The sequence below is a fragment of the Eschscholzia californica genome, unplaced genomic scaffold, assembly GCF_041429995.1.
Source record: "Eschscholzia californica isolate CP2 unplaced genomic scaffold, dmEscCali1.0.p SCAF_2, whole genome shotgun sequence".
Classification (NCBI taxonomy): Eukaryota; Viridiplantae; Streptophyta; class Magnoliopsida; order Ranunculales; family Papaveraceae; genus Eschscholzia; species Eschscholzia californica.
In genome coordinates, this window is record NW_028238309.1 from 2,366,762 (window position 1) to 2,383,308 (window position 16,547).

A 16,547-nucleotide genomic window follows, 5' to 3' on the forward strand; every position below is an offset into this window, starting at 1 on the left:
AGCATCTCCAATGTGTCAAGATTTACTTTAGTAGTGCTACATAAAGTCATCAATTAGTTTTTCTCTGAGTCTTGCATGGCAGATGCTCTATAGAAGTTTGTTACAAAAAGATTTTAGAAGATATTTGGTTAGTCTTAAATAAAATTAACAAAAATATTCTTTTTTTTTGTTGAATTAACAAAAATATTCTAGTCCTATATGTTATTATTGTATTTACTTAGAAGTTTTTTAAAATAAAATAATTGTATTTAGTAGTAATTTTTGAGGATTGAGTTTTGGAAATCTTGTTAATAAAATTTCGTAATGGATTAATACGGTTTAAACCTAGGGTTCATCTCCTTCTCTTACTCGTATATTCATTCTATGATTTCTAACCTAACATATATCCACGAACCCTGTCCCTGTCTTTAGTCTTCTTCTTCGTCTCACCCTGAAACAAGAAATAGGTTAAGAGACAAACAATGTCTTCTTTTCAACAATCCATCAAACTTTTCCTCAAGAAATCAATCCCACTACTCCCTTATTCATCCAATTTCAATACCCAAGTTACAAGAAACTTTAACAACTATCCCTCTTTATATCATCATTCACACCCTTACCCATCTCACCTGATGCCCGAATCGTCGCCGGAGTTCAACCCGGCATCGCCACCGGAGTTCAACCCGCCATCGCCGCCGGTGGCCTACCCGCCATCGCCTCCGGAGTCCTACCCGGCATCTCCGCCGGAGTCCAACCCGGCATCGCCGCCGGAGTCCAACCCGCCATCGCTGCAGAAGTTCTACCCGCCATCGGTGCAGAAGTTCTACCCGCCATCGGTGCAGGAGTTCGACCTGCCAGTGCTTGCGGAACTCTACCCGCAACCCATTTTGATTACTGGTTTTTCAATGCGCTGGTTTTTTAGGTAGGGTTTAATTGCGATTTTGTTCTAGTTAATGATAATTATTATTCTGTCTATCAATGCTTTTATAATAAAATTAAGTCAGTAGTTCCAAATTGAGTCGAATATTGTTTGGGAACAAGAGTTATTAGTAGGTATTAATCTATCATTCAAGTTGAACAACAAAGGTCAACACTTAGTTGCCCGAGTGGTTAAAGTGTTGACATATATTCCAAAGGTCCCGTATTCGATCCTCAGAAAAAGTGAAATTTATGTGGAATTTCTGGATTATTGAACTTGAGATTATTAGGGAATAAATAATGTAAGTTTAGGAGTGTATTCGATTCGTTCAAGCGGCTCGGGTGATCCGATCCCCCAAGAAAGGTTTTCATTCTTGCTCTAGGGGTTGTCGTAGATCACCAGAAGATATGCTTAGTATGTCGTTTATATGCTTAATGCTTCTTAAGCCAGAGGCCAATTTAATTGATCGGTGGAACACACAGGTCGCCTCCGCGTCAGAAAGCGGCTTTCATCAACAACCACCCTCCCAGCCTCCGGGTTACGCCACAAAACTTTTTCGATTCCAATGCAACTTATCCTTTTTGAGCTGACGTAACAAACTACGCGAGCCTCCCGACGAAACCAACAGATATCCTATCTGGTAGAGTTTCTAAGTGAAGGCAAGCGCGACTCTCTATTTCATATCCTAACTGTCAGCCTTGAAGTGAATGAATTAGAAAGATGCACGAGGAGATAATGGATTTGTGGATCCACGATTTTGCTTTCATTTAAGGATTGCTTAACTGACTACGGTTTGAGTTCTCTGCGACTTCCCAAGAAACCGACAGGCTAGCGTTCGCATACGATGGTTATGTCTTTTATCTCCCTGCCTTTATGGATTTCCGTGGCCGATGGACTTTAGGTCATAGTTTAGTTGGACTTTAGGCCTGTTCTGGTTTGATTTGACAATCGTGCTTATCACATCTTTGATGTATCAACGCCATTGCAATGACTGTCGTACATCGAAGTCATAGGTGTTAAAATTTTCCCAATTCCTATCAGAAATGTCTATAGGCGTTCCTCTTTTTGTTTTTTAACTCTTGGTATGTGAATATGCACAGTTCTAATTCAGAACTCGGACTGCACCTAATCCGAGTTAGTCCATAGAGAGTGCCAACAGAGAGTGAGCTAAAAGCTAAGGGACGTCTATAGAGGCACCCTTCTAGACCTCTTCCTCATGTGTTTTTTTTCTTGTTGCAAGGTCTTCATGTGCTTTAGGAAGTTGATTATAAAGTACAAGTAAAATGATCTCAACAAAAAAGTACAAGTAAAATGGAATGTCTACCTAATAATGGGATAAAAGCATGTGAGTTTATAAAGTCTGATCTTTCCATAACATTAACGAAAGTGTTGACATATACTCCAAAAGGTCCCGGGAGGTCCTGGGTTCAATCTCCAGATAAGGTGGAATTTCTAGAATATTGAACTCGGTGTTATGAGGGCATACATAATGTAGATGGGCTTCAAGGGTTCGAGACACACAGAAAAATTCAAAAAAAAAAAAAAATGTAGATGGACTTTAGGCTATAATTAGTTGAGCTTTAGGCCATAGTTTAGTTGGGCTTTAGGCCTATTTTAGTTTGATTTGTAATACATTAGTCTACACAAAAATGGTTCGAAATAAAAATTCAATTTAGTACATGCAAATAACTCTTCTGGAGAGTGAAGGGCACGTAGATAAATCTGAACGGTATTAAGAATAACTCGAGGTAGTTTATGATATTTGATTTCTAGATTCATAGTCTTCCTAAAAAAATGTAAATGGAGAATAACATAAAAGAAAAGGCTAATCTATTATATTAAAACAGCTTAGTCAGCTATCCAGGGGATAAGTCTGACGGTCAATTTTCTTTGGGAGATTTACTTTTGATTAGATCGAACGGTTGATATAAAATTCTTTTTGTGTAATTTTACTTAATTCAAAAGGATAGTAATATAAATCGACAAAAATCAGTTGGGATCCCTACAACAATAACTACTACCCACGTAATTCTCTCCCTACCTACTACGTTGTTTTTTGTTGTTGTTGTTGATGCCGTACAGTTATTTCTCTCCTTTTTTTTTTTGTTGAACTAGTTATTTCTCTCCCTTGATACCATACAAGTTATATCTCTCCCTAGCCACCACGATTTTCTCTCACATTGAAATTCAACAGGTTATTTTGTTTTGACAACTGATTTATTTTTTTTCGGACTCTCTTTCTCTCTTCTTCTAAATAGTGAAGATAAATTTTTTCATTGGTAAATTAATTTGATTCATAAATTTTAACTTATCCGTCTATTTCTCTCTTCCTTTCTTTTTGATGTAAATTTGATTCAACCTCTCTGTCTCTATATTTCTAAAGGTTAGGTTGAATTCATTTTTCATTTTTCATTTTTTGTGTATTTCTTATGGTTGGATTCATTGTGTCCCTAACAAACTCTCGGTGTATTTCTTAATTCTAATGATGTAGTGCATCATTCACTTTGTATAATTAGGTTGGATTCAATATTTACTTCAAAAATTCTGTTAAGATTTTAGGTTTAATTAAAATTGTACATTTTTTAGAGAGTAACATACATGCTTAAGTGTTTACACGCACTCTGAGAATGTTGTAAACACCTAACCCGCAAGACCGATATGTGATTTACCACAACGGTGTTAGTCAAGAGGGAGCTACCGCGCCTGTAGGACGCGTTGGGAAACTAGTGTCCATAATGTTTCGTCACCCTATGATGTAGATTGTTGCGGAAGCGTAAAACTAATAGAATTCATCGATAAAAACTAAGAATAAACGATAATAAACGAAGAATAAACTGAAATAATTAAAGGAAGAAGATGCGTTCAAGGTGATTTTGTATTTGATGTTCAATTCAATGCTTAACATGACATACCAGACTTCTCTTATATAGAGATTAGACTTTCCTAGATAGACTCAAATAAAGAAAGAAGATAACTACTAAAGATACTTTCCTTGATTGCTAAGCTACTAAAACATAGAAACCCTAAATACCGAAACCTGGAAACTATACTAATGTGGCGACTTGGCCGTTAGGCCCGTTAGTACTTTGGCCGAGAGGCCCACCATGAGGATGAGCGCCATCATACTCCCCCGCTGAGGAAAAACTTGCCCCCAAGTTGGTGTCGTCATAAAGTGAATCGTCCAGGTAATACAGATATATATATATATATCAACGATGTGGAAGGTAACTTTGGAACTTTGGTGACGATTTTAAAGGCAATCCTTAGTTCCCACTGTCTGCGAGATTTGTCGAAAACTTGAAGAAGACAAATAAAGACCACAACACCAAATATAATCGGAATCGTATGATGCCAAGATACTCGCAAAAGCAGTAGTAGTTCATAAAAGTCCCAGAAATTTTGACATTCCCGTCTTCTTTTAGGTTGACGAAAGAACCCACATCGTTCCCGATGAGACAATTAGTCTCGAAATCGTTTGACCACTTTATTACTTGAACAATCTTCCCACGTTCATCTTCGTGATGATAATAAACCGAGACTCCGTCATAGATATGCAAGGCCGTAATGAACTTAGCCAAATCAACACATAAAATCAGGATTGCACCCAAAATACTTAATGTTGCAAGAACTAATGTCCTATGGACTTCTTTATGGAACAGAAACAATCGAGTAGGGGAAACCCCGTTAAGGGACGTTGTATCGAAAACGTAATGTGCGTAGTCCCATTGTTTCCAAGAATAAAACCAAAAACTAGTAATTATTTCAAGATTATGAGGAGATAAAATCAACGACGACACAATTTGATGTGGAAGAATTTTGTGAAGCGAAACAACTAATCCTTCTCCCGGGATTAGATACTGATTAAATAAATCGTCGAAAAATGTGTTATCCAATTGGAGCTCTTCTTCTTTATTAGTCTCGTCGAAATTTTCTTCCTTTTTGGAGTTTAGTTTTTCAGACCGATTTTCAACTACAACACGATTGAAGGATGTATGTTGTCTTGGGCGATATTTGACATTCCAATAAACCTTTGAATCTAGGTACACTTCCAATAATTTGAGTTGCGGATCAGGGGGAACCTTGAGTTCATATGCATTTACATCCTCACAATGTTTTCTTGGCGCATCAACTATGAAATCAAGGACTTGAATTACTCTAAACTTCTCATTTCCAACATCAAACGCAATTATATATGTAGGTCTATAATCATTACCGAGGAATCTCCTGCGACAATAAGTGGTCCAATATATAGAACCATTCACATAAACCGATAGACAATTACAATCCACCAAATAAGGCGGGATACTATTATTATCAATCCTTCTCCATCTATTATTAAGCTTTTGATTATTGCCAACACTAGCTCCCGCGCTTATAACTGTCAAGACTTCACAAAAATTATATAAGTTCCCCATAGAAGTATCATACATAATCGGAAAAAATACCAATTTGTATTCATTGGAAGCAGGATCAAATCCAAATTGATAGTTCCAACTTGCTATATCAACATCGTCGCCATACTTTTCCATCTCTTCCTTCAGTAGAGTTGATTTTACCAAGGGTGATACTTCTCGAGTACTTAGATTACACAAATAAGGAGTGATGTCAGAAGCCAATATGTCAATAGAACAAATCAAACCATTAATGGAGTTTGTTAATATATTATAACATAATGTCATTGGGTTTTTTGTGCCGTTAAACTGAACCAAACTCCTAGTTGTTCTTCCTTCTTCTATACAACCTTCAATCATGTTACCTGTCAAGAACATCATCTCCTTACAACTTGAATTCTTTTCTTTTGGTGGAGGAGTGAGGATAAGAAGACTAGGGTTTCTTGACGTCGATCGGGTAAGGTGTAAATCAATAAAGTTTTGATCTTTTCCAATTATATAATCCCATTGTTTACAAATGGATTTGAAACGAAAAAGTGATTTCGCAGGTAATCTGCTTAGTATCTCATGTACTACTAAATCTTCTTGAATAAGAGGGTTTGGAAAAACATGACCAGATCTGTTGTTTTTCTTCTTGAATTTGAATCTGTTCTTTTTCATCTTCACGTTGGGAGGAAGAGGGAAATCAATAAAGTTTCTATCTTTTTGAACCATAGAATTCCAATGTGTGCAGACGGTTTTGAAACGAGTGAGTGATTTAACTGGTAATCTGGTAAGTATCTCGGGTACTACTACATCTCCATCAATAACGATATCACAACTATCACTAATAATATTAGAAGGAGGGTTTGAAAGAACAATACCTTTGTTGTTTTTCTTCTTTCTCTTCTTAAATTTGATGATGTTGTTGTTGATGTCGGGTTCAAAAATTTTTGGTGGAGCAGTTACCTCATGTTTTTCTCTAGTCGATGTCGGGTTTTCTTCAAGCGGAACAAGGATGACAAGTTTCTTATGCCAAACAAACTCATAAGTATTATTACGACTTCTACATACGGCATCAACATCGAGAATCCATGGTTGTCCTAGGATGAGATGACAGTTCTCCATGTCAACAACGTCACAACAGAGAGAGTCGCGGTAGTAAGAACCGACGGAGAACGTAAATATGCATTGTTGGTGAACCGATAAATCGCTTTTGTCAGAAATCCAACCGAGTTTATACGGGCAAGGGTGGTCGTAAGTAGGAAGACCGAGTGCTTTGACGAGACGAAGTGATATCATGTTTCCTTCGCTATCGTTGTCAATAATAAAATCACACACCTTATTGTTGATGGTGAGTCTTGATTTGAAAACGTTATGTCCTTCCGCAGGATCCGGAGGTTTTGGAAAGGATGAAGAATGGCGGAGAGATGAAGTCGTGGTGAAGGGTTGAGAAAAAAATTTCTCGTTTTTTGTATCAGGATTTTGCGGGCTCATGATACCAGCTGATGTAGATTGTTGCGGAAGCGTAAAACTAATAGAATTCATCGATAAAAACTAAGAATAAACGATAATAAACGAAGAATAAACTGAAATAATTAAAGGAAGAAGATGCATTCAAGGTGATTTTGTATTTGATGTTCAATTCAATGCTTAACATGACATACCAGACTTCTCTTATATAGAGATTAGACTTTCCTAGATAGACTCAAATAAAGAAAGAAGATAACTACTAAAGATACTTTCCTTGATTGCTAAGCTACTAAAACATAGAAACCCTAAATACCGAAACCTGGAAACTATACTAATGTGGCGACTTGGCCGTTAGGCCCGTTAGTACTTTGGCCGAGAGGCCCACCATGAGGATGGGCGCCATCACCCTACCAACCAAAAATGGTGGTGCCTGCAGTATCATATATATATATATATATATATATATATATATATATATATATATATATATATATAATGGTAATCTCATTGAACTTGTTGCTCATTCAACTTTTCCTTCCTTCTTGAATCATCAGAACCCATCACCGCCGGAGTACAACCCCATCGCCACTGGTGTTCACCCCTTGGCCACCTATGCGAGAAGTACCAGGTTCCTTCCCTACCGAGGTTCCAGAAATTCATACACCATGGCCACAAGTTCATACACTTGGGTCTGACTTTCCAAGCCCAGATGTTCCGGAGTCAGATTTTTTCGGAGCCAGATTTTCCTGGGCCACCTATTCTGCCACCATTGAGTCCTGATACTACGTTAACTCCACCCGATTTGGTTCCACCTCAACCACCCGATGATGTGCCAACACCATCAACACCATAGCATATTATACATCCGGGGGTAGCCCATTTTGATCACTAGTTTTTTTATGTGCTAGTTTAGTAGGTGCGGTTTTGGTGTGATTTCGTTCTAGTTAATGATAACCATTCCGTGCATCCAAGTTTTTATAATAAAATGAAGACACTAATTTGAAATTGGGTTGAAGATTATTTGAGCACGACAGTCGATACGTATTGGTTTATCATTCAAGTAGGAAAGCGAAGAATTGAGAAGTGTTATTTATACAATTAATAACTCAAGTTCAATAAACTATAGATTTCACTTCTTTTGGAAATCGATTTTTGAAATCTCCAAGATTTTAGAGTTTATCTGTTCACGTTAACATTGTTAACCACTTGGGCAACCACATGTTGACAAATTGAGATAAGTTACGTAAAAGGGGAACGCTAAAATTACTTAGAAAATGACATGTTTCCTCATCTGGATAAGAAAAACGGTCCCTATCATGGTAAACATAAAAAAAAATATCTATTAGTGAAAAATGAGTCATTATGTCATCCTCTAAGTAATTGTAGCATCTTCCTACATAAAAATATACATTATAATATTTGAGTAACTTACAGGCATGATATGGTTCATGGTGTTTCAATTTTATAGATCAGAAGTATATGTAGGCGCTCCTCCAAATCCCATGACTGGTGTCTCTATTAGTTTACTTTTAATATGTTGCAAAGTCTTCATGAGCTTTTATACAGTTTATCATCAAGTACAAGTAAAATGTTTCAAAAAAAAAGTACAATGGAATGTCTACCCAATAATGGGATAGAAACACGTGAGTTTGTAAAGTTCATCTTTACATAACTTAACAAAGAAGATGAGTTTATTAGTCTTTTTTTGGTTCTTTTCTTTTCATTTTTCTTTCATTTGGAGCTCCTACCATATCTATTTAGATATTTAGTTTTTGCACATGTTTTCATAACTATCACAATACACGTACTTATTTTGAATTTTTTTAGTTTATAGTCCAAAAAACTACATCTAATCCCACATTTAGTCCACCATAATATTAATACTCGTATAAGTTTTTAAGCCAAAATAAAAATTATAAATTTATAATAGAAATCTAGTCTAAATGTTCTCATCTCCATAGAAAACACAAATCTCTATGATTTTTATTTTATCTTAATGCCCTTTATAACATAGAAAACCGAAATCCTCTATTATTTTCTTTCTCTAAAACAATAATTTTTTTTTATGTAGGAGTTACTAAAAGATTACGAATCTTAATATATCTATGATACAAAACACATTTTATATATAACAAAACGCGTTTTGTATATAACATAACTCATTTCATATATAACAAAATTCATTTTGTATATAACAAAACTCATTTGGTTCTCCATCATCGAATTCACTTCTCTCCACCTCTATATAAGATATTTTTTGATACCAGAGTTATCAACAGATTATGAATTTTAACATATGTATGATAAACAACGCATTTTGTATATAAGAAAATGAATTATGTATAAAACAAAACGCATTTCGTATATAAAAGGACTAAAATCTCTTTTCGTGGGGAGATAAGACCTTACTCTCATTTTGGGTTTTATTTTGGACCCCTTTATTTTAGTACACTAATTTGCACAAAAAAAATCCAAATAATAAGAATTAAATTCATTCCAAGCAAGTAACTCTTTCGAAGAATGAAGGACATATAGATAAATCTAAACTGGTATTAAAAATATTCAACATAATTTATAATATCAGATTTTTAAGATTTTGGTTGGAAAAATCTCTAATGTCTCCACCTAAAAAAAATAGTTTTCTTCTCGCTTCCTCCCTCTCATGCCTCCTCCCCCTAATCTCTCTCTAGTGTAAGTAGGGGTGGGAAAAAGATCCGGAAGGCCGCTATCCGACCCGTTCGACCGAGATAAAAAGTGTCCATGGACACCCGATGGTCATAACGGTCAGTGTCCGACCGGCCCGAAAGAATTGGCGGACGGTCACGGTCAAAATTTTATGTCGAAGGACCGACCGTTGACCGACCGGTACGAGTGACCGAATAGGTTGACCGACTAAACTGTCCTCATTTTTACAAGTTGACCGTTGAATTTTATAGACATATAAATATATGTTGATCGTTGGCTATAGTCATATAGTCCTCTGGAAGACCAAACATTAGTGAATGGCTTAATTATATCTTGTCAAATGATGATCAACTGTGTTTTTTCTTTTTTATATTTACTTTTGATTTCTTGGCTAAACATCTTCATTTGAAAGTAATTTTGTTTGTGGTAATAAAAATAAAGTTCTGAATTAAGTAAATTTATTGGAAAGTCCGGACCGAGACCGTCCGGTGTCCGACTGGACCGGTAAAATAAAAGGTCTTGGACGGTCAATGGACAAAGAATTCTTGAGAATGACCGTCCGAGTCCGCCCGAGTAAATAGGTGGTCACCAACAGTTTATGTCCGAGTCGACCGGTTCGATGAAGTTAGAGTCCGATACCGACCGGTCCGGACCGATTCCCACCCCTAAGTGTAAGTCAACTGAAATTGAAAAGAGAGAAAAACAACAGTATTGTTTGACTTGAATAATTTTTTTAATAACAGTTGTCGACAATGATAATATGTCAGTGACCCTTATACAAAAATTAGACTGTAAATAAAAGCACATCTAAGATTTTTCCTCCAAACATTTTACTCTACGAAAAGACAAAAATTATGCCCTAAAGTCACGGCCAAAAAGAGTTCCAAAATTGTGTTCATCGTGTAACCATTCAGTCTACACATACGAAACAAGAAGTCGGAATCAGATTTTTGTGAGAGTATAAATAGGTCACAGAAAGATTGCCGATATCACCCAACCAACCAAAAATGGTGGTGCCTGCATTATAATCTCTCCTTCTTCTCTATCTGGTGGTAATCTCATTAAACTTGTTGCTCATTCTGGGTTTGATTTTTAGGGCTTCAATCACTCATTCTAAAGATTATTACTAGTTTCTTGTTGTGGGTTTTGTTTATTTTTTCATTTCATGGCTTCTTCAATACTTCTTAATGGACCTGAAAATCTCACACTCATCACTCCAAATGGCGGATTAGGTTTTCTTAGATCAAATTTGAATGGAAAATCAATACCCAAACTGGGTTTAGTTTCTTATAATAGAAAGATTTCAAAATCTAGAACTTTACTAGTACCAAATTGTAGTAGTATTTCTTCAACTTCAAGACCAGCTTCTCAACCTAGATTCATACAACACAAAAAAGAGGCATTTTGGTTTTATAGGTTTCTATCTATTGTGTATGATCATGTTATTAATCCCGGGCATTGGACTGAAGATATGAGAGATGATGCACTTGAACCAGCTGATCTTTGTAACCCTAATTTCACTGTGGTTGATGTTGGTGGTGGTACTGGGTTTACTACTTTAGGTATAGTTAAGCATGTTGATGCTAAGAATGTTACAATTCTTGATCAATCGCCTCACCAGCTCGCGAAAGCAAAGGAGAAGGAGCCATTGAAGGAGTGCAAAATCATCGAAGGTGATGCGGAAGATCTTCCTTTTTCTACTGATTATGCAGATCGATACGTCTCCGCTGGAAGGTAAAATCCAGTTACTATCTCTAGTTTTTGTCCTTTATTAGTTATTTTCTCAGTAATGGCAATACTGTTTGATGCTAATATAATTGGTATATCGAAGTGTTTCTCGAAAATTTGGAACAGAATTTTTAGTGTTTTCGCTGTTTTAGTGCCTGACAACTTTGATAATTTCATTGTGTGTTGGCACAAGTAAAGGAAATCTTATGGAAGTGTTTACGTAAAGAAGATATTTCTTGTAATGTTGCGAAATTTATCCAATAGCACTTTGGACGTCGGGATGATGTATCAGTATCTTACAGTCACCTTCAATTGCGAGACAAGTGATCTTTTGATCTAGCACTGAAGGAGTATTAATGAGTGAATGTGTTTGTTCTTTTCACTTTTGATGCCCCAACAATCTAGGTCATCATATTTGTATCCGAAAAAACCGAATTTTTAAGTTTTTTCCCAAGTAATTTGTTTTTGAATGAAATGCTATTTATTTTTTTTGCTTTTGTTCAGTATCGAATACTGGCCAGACCCACAGAGAGGTATCAAGGAAGCATACAGAGTCTTGAAACTAGACGGCAAAGCTTGTCTGATTGGTCCAGTGTATCCTACCTTTTGGTTGTCTCGCTTCTTTTCTGATGTATGGATGCTTTTCCCGAAGGAGGAAGAGTATATTGACTGGTTCACAAAGGCTGGATTTAAAGATGTTCAGCTAAAGAGGATTGGACCAAAATGGTACCGTGGAGTCCGTCGCCATGGTTTGATCATGGGATGTTCTGTGACTGGCGTGAAGCCTGCATCCGGGGACTCCCCATTGGAGGTAACTTATCTCTTCATCCTTTCCCCCTTCTGTTGACTTCACATCTACACCCACAAGCACACCCACACATAGAAACTTGCACACATGCAGACGCCCTAATGCACAAGGCACAAGCACAGCCGCCCAAATACACACATAGACACCAGCACACACACACCCATAGACACTTGCTCGCCCCGCGCACACACACACACACACACACAAATAAGCCTTGGTTTGCACTTGGAATTGCCCAATCTGCAAAAGCAAACCTAATGAACAAATCGAATGTCCAGACGAGTAGACTGTAGTTGATATGGTTAAGATGTGGTGAAATGAGTCAAACTTATCATGCCCTTGAAAAATGAGGTATTTTCAAAAAATATCATTGAAGTTTTTGATTGAGCGTAAAAATCAAAGAAATCCCTAGAGAAATTCTCAAAAATACCCGATACGAACTTCGTATTCTTTGTGTTTGGTGCTTGAGTTTGATATTTAGTATTGTTTGCTTTTTGTGCAGCTTGGTCCAAAGATAGAAGATGTGAGTAAACCAGTGAATCCATTGGTGTTCCTTCTTCGGTTTGTTCTTGGTGCCACAGCTGGAATGTACTATGTGCTAGTTCCAATATATATGTGGATCAAAGATCAAGTTGTTCCCAAGGACCAGCCAATTTGAGTCACTAGAATGAGATTCTTAGTTATTTTCAAGCAATACTTTGTACTCATTTTCGCTTCTTTCCTCAAACCTAGTTTTAGTGAGAACTTTGTAGCTGCAAGAAACTGGTTTTGCTAATAAGGATATTATGAACACATTATATTTCTCTTCCTTGTTGTATTGAATCTTCTTCAAATTATATTTCTTATGATTAAATTGAAGGATACGAAGGCGAACGTTATTAGTTGGGGTGAGACTAATTTTCATTTCGAAAAAGCAAATGGTGACATATAAAACTGACTTGCTAGAGAGATCGACTTGGACAACGATGGGAATTCGTAGGTTAGTTGAACTCTATATTGAATGAAATTGGGTACTGAAATGGAGTGCATAAAAATAAAAATAGGGCCCAACCGGGTTCGAACCGGTGACCTCTTGATCTGCAGTCAAATGCTCTACCACTGAGCTATGGACCCATTTGTGATATAAGCCTCCCGTGGCATAACATAGACAATATAATAAGCTCCTGCCTAAATGTGATCTTTGCAGAAACTCTGACTGAAAGACTAACTAAATTACCGGCTTAAAGCCCAACTAAATTACTGGCATAAACCTCATCTAACTACTTTATTAGTATCTATGTGAGTTCTGGATTTACACTTCTATGAGATCGAACTTAGGACTCTCAATTGCGGAGTAAATGAAATACCTAACTGGGCTACCAGTTGTTAGACATTTTATCATTATGTTGAACCTATAGAGAAAAAAAACATCACCTTTAATCTCTTATTTCACTTCAACCTTCTCTATTTGAATTTGGGTTTAGTTTGGCTTCCCATAAAACTCATGTAAGAGAGAGAGAGAGTATCAACCTTAAATAATTGGGCTGAGAGCTTCATGGGTTTGGTGAAGCTTTAAAACAACACTTTAATGAACTATTATACTCTTTTATATGTTAGTGGGCAATATCTCACTAAAAAGTCAACGTTTGTGGGGTCAAATGTATGTTGAGATGTCCATTTTTTAGGTGGGAAGAAAAACAAATTGTTTTCCATTAAAAGCTCAAAGCTCTCTGTCTGTAGATTCAATTCAATTTAGAGCCTATAAGCAACTCCACTGTTCTTGGAGAGAGAGAGAGAGAGGAGAGAGATGGAGGGGAAGGCCCAAATTGCTAGAGTCAAATTGGGAAACCAAGGATTGGAGGTACAAAATATCTTCTTCTTCCTTTTCTTCTTAACTACTTTGACTTTATTCATTCATCTGCTTCCAAATTGATCCTTAATTAACTCGAGTCAGATTTCAGAATGTTTGTTTTTGTGTGATCGTCAAAATGACTAATTTTTGGTTGATTTTAGGACCATTTGAGTCAGACGAGTCAGATTTAGACAATGAGACTCAGTGTTCATTAATGGGGAATCGTTTCGCCATTTCGGTGACACTCTAAGATGTATAGAGTACATTTTACAGAATTCATAATTATAAAATGCTGTTTGGGTTCTTTCTTTATCAGGTTTCTAGATTAGGTTTTGGTTGTGGGGGACTCTCTGGAATATATAATACTCCTCTTTCTCATGAAGCTGGTTGTACTATCATTAGAGATGCTTTTAGTAAAGGAATAACTCTATTTGATACATCAGATCTCTATGGAGATAATCACGACAATGAAATCATGGTCGGAAAGGTAAGTTCTTTGTCTTTCAAAATTTCATACCCCGTGATGTTTCTATAATAGTCCCACATTGGTAGGGAGAGCGTCTAGAGCGTGGGCTATATCTCTCAAGCGTAGTAAGTGCCGGAGGCCTTTTAAGCAGGCTCGTGGACCCTTCACGAGGAACGAAACCATGTACCCATGGACTTGGGTCTGGGTGTCACAGCGGATACAATATCTAGTACTGCTAAGTCTTGGGGTGTTACCGTGTTTGTATGTTCTATTCTAAACATTGTTTAATATGTGAAGGCCTTAAAACAACTTCCTCGAGAGAAAGTTCAACTCGCTACAAAGTTTGGGATACAAGCTTTGGGTGGGGAAGGTGGTGAATATGGGGTTAATGGTAAACCTGAGTATGTACGCGAATGCTGTGAAGCTAGTCTGAGACGTCTTGATGTAGACTATATCGATCTTTATTACCAACACCGAATAGATTCTTCCGTGCCAATAGAGGAAACTGTAAGTATCATGAACATCCCCGGTTGCTCTTTTCATTTCGATAATCGAATTATTGCTTAATCTTTGGTGGGATAATTGAGTTTGAAGTTGTTTTTTCGGAGTTTTTTAGGTTGGGGAGCTCAAAAAGTTGGTAGAAGAAGGGAAGATCAAATACATAGGTTTATCAGAAGCTAGCCCAGACACAATAAGAAGGGCTCATGCTGTTCATCCCATCACTGCTATACAAATGGAGTATTCTCTATGGAGTCGTGGCATCGAAGAACAAATAATCCCACTTTGTCGGTATATTTGCCTCTAACCTTCTATGCTTTTATTAATACGCTTATTCGTCGTAAAAACATCAAATTTTAGGGTTTGTGCATCAAGATGACTTATACTTCTCTTGGAATTCACAGAGAGCTTGGAATTGGGATAGTAGCCTATAGTCCTCTTGGTCGTGGCTTCTTCGCCGGGAAAGGAGTAGTACAAAGCTTGCCTAAAGATAGTATATTGGTATATATATATATATATATATATATATATATATATATATATATGTCTAGTTATAGTTTATAATCTAACAAATTTAATCGGTAAGGATAACAAATTCTATTCTTGTCAATAGGCTATTCACCCGAGGTTTTCGAGAGAGAACTTAGACAAAAACAAACTTCTTTACGATCGTGTTGCTAACTTGGCTAGTAAGCATGGGTGCACAGCTCCTCAACTAGCTCTGGCATGGCTTCTTCATCAAGGGAATGACATTGTCCCTATTCCTGGTACTTAGACTTTCATTCGTGTTTCATAATTCAAATTGGCCTCAACTGTTTATTGGTTTGATATAATGATATTTGACATCTATGTAGGGACAACCAAGACTAAGAACCTCGACGTTAATATTGGTTCGTTGGAGATTAAGATGTCGGCCGAGGATATGAAAGAAGTATCTGATGCAGTGCCAGTTAACGAGGTGAAAGGTGAAAGAGATTATAGCATGTTTGCTCATTATTCTTGGGAGTCTATAACTACGCCTCCGAAAAAGAGCTAGTTAAATCTAATCGAACAATCTTCAGAGTAAACTCTCTGAAACTTCTCCCGAAGAAATGTTATAATTCAGTATTAAGATTTATCACGTTCGATTCGAATAACCGATCGAGATATGGGAATATATCAGACTCAATTGCCTATTTAGGGTTTTCTTTTGTATTTATGTATATGATTCTTGTTTTGGGTTAACCCCCTGATTCTTGAAGGTCTTCTTACTCTGTTATCTGGGTCTCAATGATGAAATAAATAAAAGCCTAAACATCAACATCTGATCCGTTGTAGTCTAGTTGGTCAGGATACTCGGCTCTCACCCGAGAGACCCGGGTTCAAGTCCCGGCAACGGAACTTTTTTGTTGTTTTAAAGCTCTAAGTAGGATGGCTGGAAACTCCAAAGGTAAACAACTCAAATAAAAAACTAATTCCTAAATTTTAAAATTTTCGCCAGCCACTAATTTGAAATTATGGTTCCACCCCTGCTATAAGCCGTGTTACATCTAGTGATTAGTCTCGATATTTCTTTTAAATTCCAGAACATTTCCATATCGGTAACGTAAACATTTAATTCTCTTCACAAATGCTAGACGACCCAAAACTATTCCTAAGCATAGCCTGAATGCTTACAACATGTGCTCATGATCTATTCCGAACATGCCACGTTAGCATTCAGGTTATGTTAGGGCAAGATTTTCGGGCCAAGTATCATTTTCGAGTGTCCTTCTGTCCTATTATCTACTTGGTTAATAATTTGGCCACGT

General features: G+C 36.8%; 2 protein-coding genes, 1 long non-coding RNA gene and 2 other non-coding genes across 5 annotated transcripts; 3 read left to right on the forward strand and 2 right to left on the reverse strand.

Moving 5' to 3' along the window:
- Positions 1–10,221: 10,221 nt before the first annotated feature.
- Positions 10,222–12,770, forward strand: LOC147555198 (2-methyl-6-phytyl-1,4-hydroquinone methyltransferase, chloroplastic-like). Its single transcript, XM_086661947.1, has 3 exons — positions 10,222–11,160; positions 11,659–11,965; positions 12,465–12,770. Exons 1-3 carry the CDS (start codon positions 10,592–10,594, stop codon positions 12,618–12,620), a joined length of 1,032 nt encoding a protein of 343 aa, XP_086518073.1. The 5' UTR covers positions 10,222–10,591; the 3' UTR covers positions 12,621–12,770.
- Positions 11,635–13,261, reverse strand: LOC147555199 (uncharacterized). The gene is made up of 2 exons (XR_015234706.1): positions 12,977–13,261; positions 11,635–12,916 (listed from the first exon to the last, which is right to left on the reverse strand). It is a non-coding gene; the product is annotated as an uncharacterized LOC147555199 (long non-coding RNA).
- Positions 13,004–13,075, reverse strand: TRNAC-GCA (transfer RNA cysteine (anticodon GCA)). Its single transcript has one exon. It is a non-coding gene; the product is annotated as a tRNA-Cys (tRNA).
- Positions 13,262–13,553: 292 nt separating the features above from the next.
- Positions 13,554–15,997, forward strand: LOC147555201 (perakine reductase-like). Its single transcript, XM_086663617.1, has 7 exons — positions 13,554–13,802; positions 14,110–14,280; positions 14,557–14,766; positions 14,876–15,048; positions 15,162–15,258; positions 15,371–15,524; positions 15,612–15,997. The coding sequence occupies exons 1-7, from the start codon at positions 13,749–13,751 to the stop codon at positions 15,791–15,793; spliced, it is 1,041 nt and encodes a 346-aa protein (XP_086519743.1). The 5' UTR covers positions 13,554–13,748; the 3' UTR covers positions 15,794–15,997.
- A 67-nt stretch (positions 15,998–16,064) lies between these two features.
- TRNAE-CUC (transfer RNA glutamic acid (anticodon CUC)) lies at positions 16,065–16,137 on the forward strand. Its single transcript has one exon. It is a non-coding gene; the product is annotated as a tRNA-Glu (tRNA).
- Positions 16,138–16,547: the final 410 nt, after the last annotated feature.